The sequence below is a fragment of the Tachysurus vachellii genome, chromosome 17 (assembly GCF_030014155.1).
Source record: "Tachysurus vachellii isolate PV-2020 chromosome 17, HZAU_Pvac_v1, whole genome shotgun sequence".
In the NCBI taxonomy this organism is placed as follows: domain Eukaryota; kingdom Metazoa; phylum Chordata; class Actinopteri; order Siluriformes; family Bagridae; genus Tachysurus; species Tachysurus vachellii.
The window spans coordinates 1,487,501-1,492,500 of NC_083476.1; the positions used below are offsets into that span (position 1 = coordinate 1,487,501).

The following is a 5,000-nucleotide window of genomic DNA, read 5'->3' on the forward strand; positions in this document are numbered from 1 at the left end:
GTGTGTGTGTGTGTGTGTTACTGCCAGCAAGCCTGTGTAGAAGTTCACCTTGGGTGTGAAACACACCGGATTCACACTCATCCTGACCGGGGCTGTGCTTTCAAACATACAGGAGTAAAAGCGCTTTACCTTTTCATCTAAATCAATCAGTAAATAAATAAACAATCAACTTGTAAAGCTCCAGAGATTAATCCATTTAATTAAGGGTCCAAGCAGAGAATATGCTTTGGTAGGGTTGCCATGGTAGGGTTGCCATGTCCACAAAAAGTCACAGAATCCTTCTCTTCTCTTCTCATCTCTTCTCTTCTCCTCTCTTCTCTTGTCAATCCTTCTCCTCTCTTCTCTTTCTTCTCTTCTCACTTCTTCTATTTTATTCTCTTCTCATCTCTTCTCTTCTCTTCTCTCCTCTTCTCTTTTCTTCTCTTCTCCTCTCTTCTCATCTCATCTCTTCTCTTCTCTTCTCTTCTCACCTCTTCTCTTTTCTTCTCTTCTCCTTTCTTCTCTTCTGTTCTGTTCTCTTCTCACCTCTTCTCTTTTCTTCTCTTCTCTTTTCTTCTCTTCTCCTCTCCTCTCTTCTCCTTTGTTCTGTTCTGTTCTCTTCTCTTCTCACCTCTTCTCTTCTCTTTTCTTCTCTTCTCTTCTCCTCCCCTCTCTTCTCTTTTCTTCTCTTCTCTTCTCCTCTCCTCTCTTCTCTTTTCTTCTCTTCTCTTCTCTTCTGGAAATGTTTCTCTAGATGTTGGATCATGGTTGGGGGAATTAGATTCCACCTCAAGAGCATTAGTGAGATCAGACTCTGATGTTGGGATGTTGAGGAAATTCCAGTTCCACTTGAGTCAGAGTCAGGACACAGTGCAGGACACTCAAGTTCTTCCAGTCCAACCTTGTCCTCCACACCATGTCTTCATGGAGCTCTGGGTTTTGTGCACGTGGGCATTCTCTCATATGGGTCGGAAGGTCGGTGTGCACAAACTTTTGACCATAGTCGAACATCCAGTGATGAGCAATAACTAAACCATCAGAGATGTACTATAACATCTCCTGATCTCCAGCATGCTTCCAAGTTCCAAGTCATATAATAACACTGAAATCCTGTCAGTAACCATATTAGCATATTAGCCATTTTTTTGCTAACATCTCATGTTTTTGACCTGTGTTCTGTTTTCTCGTTGCATGTCAGTGATGGTAAAGTCTGCTTAGGGATTTTATTTCCTCTCGAGGTTGTACATTGGCAGATTTGCGTCGTTTCCATGTTCATGTATGTTCCTGAACCTGATTAGCACGCTAATTAATCCACCTCGTACATATCCGCTCTCTTACGAGTCCGAGCCTGAATAAATCTGTTAAATTTAATTCGTATCACGTATTCAAAACATCCATCGCTTTAAAAAAAAAAAACTCTCTGTGGTAAAGAAACCACGCTGTTAGCTGATGCTAGCACTTTTCTGACTCTCTGTACTGCTCCCAGTTCTGAGGTCCAAAGTCTTCATCCACTTTAATAAACTTTTATCAGTTATCAAAAGCAGCCCACCGTTGAGCATCATCTCTTCTGAAGGGATGTGATGAAGCTCAGCAGGAGGAGAGGGCTGGAACTGCTGGAACAGCTGGAGCTCTGAGTTTTAATCCTGAAGGTTAAATCAGAGCTGAGATTTATCACCATGTGAGATGATCATTTATTGATTCATAGAGTCACAAATCTCCGTTTAGTCCGTAATGAAACCTGGCCACGGATCACAGAGGAAGCTGTCGGGTCAGTGATCAGGTTCTGTCTGGGTTTCATCAGTGATCAATAAGTGCAGCGTTTAAAGAAAACATATCTCAAACAAGTAATTTATCATCATCATCATCATCATCAGCATCATCATCATCATCATCATCATCATCAGCATCAAACAGAAAGAAGAAAGGCATGGAGGGAGGAGATAGATAGATAGATAGATAGATAGATAGATAGATAGATAGATAGATAGATAGATAGATAGATAGATAGAACTTAATGATATAACATCTTAAAAGCACCAATTGATTTGATTATTTTTTCCTTTTTAAACTGTAATATTTAATACATATTATGAAAAATATGCTTAAATCTATTTTTCCTTATGCAGATCAATTGTGCTGTAAAAATATAAAGAAAAAATAAATATATATATTACTTTCGTTTTCGTTTTTTTGTTTCTGTTTATAAAAAGAAACTTTAATTACCATAAAGTACACAGACCGGAGCTCCTCATGTTTCTCTTCCAGTTTCTCATCACGAGAAACGTTTGCAGTTTTAATGACAGCAGTTTTAATGACAGCAGTTTTAATGACACCAGCGCCTCCAAGTGGCGAAGAGAACAATTACAAAAACATTGTAAAAGTGGATGAATTTTTTTTGGATGATTTCTGTCTATAAACACAACCCGTGCATCTGTAGGGTTAATTATTTGATTGATTGATTAATTGATTGATTGGTTGATTGATTGATTGATTGGTTGATTTATTGGTTGATTGGTTGGTTGATTGATTGATTTATTTATTGGTTGATTGGTTGATTGATTGATTGATTGATTGGTTGGTTGAGTGATTGATTGGCTGATTGATTGATTGATTGATTGATTGATTGATTGATTGATTGATTGATTGATTGATTGATTGATTGGTTGGTTGATTGATTGATTAAACAGAACGAGACTTTAGACACAGAAGAAGAAACAAAGACATAAATATGAGAGCTATCGTGAGAACAGAAAGCTCTCTTTGTCTTCAAGATCAAGAAAGAGCTATGATGTGATTAAAAATATGTGCCCCCCGCTGGAAATTTGAGTTAATGCATTCCAGAAATAAACAATAAACTTACTCTGTTTTCAAAACTTTTAAAACGGCTGTTGTATAAAATATTGAGCGTTAGCTAAAAAAACATGAGCCTCATTGATTAGCTTCGTGAAAGTTCTAATAAAATGACACTGATTTCTACGAGAAGCGTTTGGTGAGAATACGAAGCTCTGACTTTAAAGGCTTCAGTGCTGGAGGTGATGGACGATGGCACCAGACATCAGAAGATCTGTTGAAAGTGAGTCCATCAAGCTCCTCTGATGTTGTATTGGACACACAGCCCATTGAGAAGCTTTTATGTTTTGTGCTCGAAGCGAAACGTGTGTGTAAGGCTTCCGCATGCCCCCGTATTGTTTTTCTCTAAAACTTTCTACGATATTTTGTTTTTCTGTTTCCAGAAACATACTTTATATTATATAATGATATATATATGAGTCTGACCAGGATAAGACCACGTCCAAATTAGTTTCTGTTCTCACTTACGTTATGGCAGCTACTTGTAGCATAAACCTCTCTCTCTCTCTCTCTCTCTCTCTCTCTCACTCTCTCTCTCTCTCTCAGTTAATAAGTCATGTAGATTAGGAGAAACCTCTTAATAGTGAGTCACAAAACTTAAAGCAGGGGTCTTCATTTTTATTTTTATCTCCAAAGGGCTGCAAGCTTCCATTCTAATCAGCAAAAGCCACAACCGATTTGACTCATTTAATCAGTTCACCCGAATCTCCAATCAGCTATCAGGTGTGTGTCCAGCTCGACTGGAACGAAAGCCTGCAGACACACCAGCCCTTTGTGGATAAGATAGAAAACCCCTGACATACCTACAGCTTTCCTTCGGCACCATATCTACAATTACACAGAGTTTTAATCTGTTTGATGTTTTGTGTTTTCGTTTGACTCTCAGTTTGATTCTTGATCACTCGATTTCTAGCTCGATAATTTGATTCCTACTTTGATTTCCTTTGTTGATTTGATTCTTATTCTGAGTTTGACTCTTTGATTCCTAATTTGATTCCTGATTTGACTCGTTGACACAGAACATTTTTCTGTTTTTCTGTTTTCCTTTGATTCATAGTTTGAGTCTTTAATACCTGATACGATTCCTCTCACTTTTAAATCAACATCGTCTTGCAGAAAACCTGAATATGCCACAAAAGTTCCCATAAACGAACAGTTGCAATAGAAATGTTTTAACATATCAGAGCTGCTGCTATAGAGTATTAATCAACACCTAACGACGATCAGAGTCCAAAATAAAACCGTAACTCTACTGATGAGATGAAAGACGTTATAATACTTCATCATGCCTCTTCCAATAAAAGTTATGCACATTCTACAGTTAATTAGCTTAATATTTGTGAAGGATGCGTATTGCTAATGCTAAGTGTGAGCGTGAGGCGAAGTTAATTTGTCACAGTAATCGTTCTCGGTAACTGAAGCATTTATTAGAGCAGGGAAAGTGAAAGATGTTGAGCGTTTCCTGTTTCCTGAACACACTGTTTCATTTAGAAAGAAAAATGTCATGTCGTTTTTTTTAGCGCTGCCGTTCTTGACCTTTAGGCGCTAATGAGAAAGCGGGAACCGAGAACGAATACTGATTCATTCGAAGTGTTCTCTTTATATAATTCATGAAAGTTATTAGTTTTCAGAGCCAGAGGGAAAATCTGTTCGGCTCCTGCCGTCGTCTCAGAACAGCCGTGTGGAGCCACAGAGCAACAGAAGCCCAGAAACCTGAACGATTAGCTACTCGATAAAATAAAGTCGCAAACGTAACGTGTAGTAAAGATTTGTTGTTGCGTTAGATATGCTCATGTTTACTCAGAACGTAGCTCAATGCTAGTTAAGGTATAACACTGAAGATAAAAACACATTCAGGTCAGAATAAAGGGGATGTTATGCTAACTGTTAGCTAGTTAGCATAGTTCCTGTTTGGTTTATTCTGTGTGATTGCTGAGCTGAAATGAATGCGATGAGGATCGTTCAGACGTTACACAATGGTTCCATATAATCAGTATAAATATTTAGCTTTTATTGAGAACTGAGAAAAAAATGACATGTGGAATGATGCGGTTGATTTTCTTGAACACAGCACACCAGGGTCTCCTTCTCTGACTTGTACAGATCTCATAAATGTGAAATAGTGCTTCACTGCGACATCCCAGGGTTTTACATCATGTTTGTAGATGCAG

The 5,000-nt window shown here is 38.2% G+C and overlaps 1 protein-coding gene across 4 annotated transcripts in view; it reads left to right on the top strand.

Moving 5' to 3' along the window:
• The window catches only part of arhgap24 (Rho GTPase activating protein 24), a 91,447-nt gene that overhangs the window by 42,309 nt on the left and 44,138 nt on the right, over positions 1–5,000 (top strand). Inside the window, exon 1 of one of the 4 annotated variants that reach the window (XM_060890660.1) lies at positions 3,007–3,052. The exons of the other annotated variants lie outside the window; for them this stretch is intronic. Coding sequence (XP_060746643.1) covers positions 3,022–3,052 — 31 coding nt within the window. The 5' untranslated portion in view covers positions 3,007–3,021. Of the gene's footprint in view, positions 1–3,006; positions 3,053–5,000 lie in introns of those variants that run through there. 4 annotated transcript variants of the gene reach the window in all.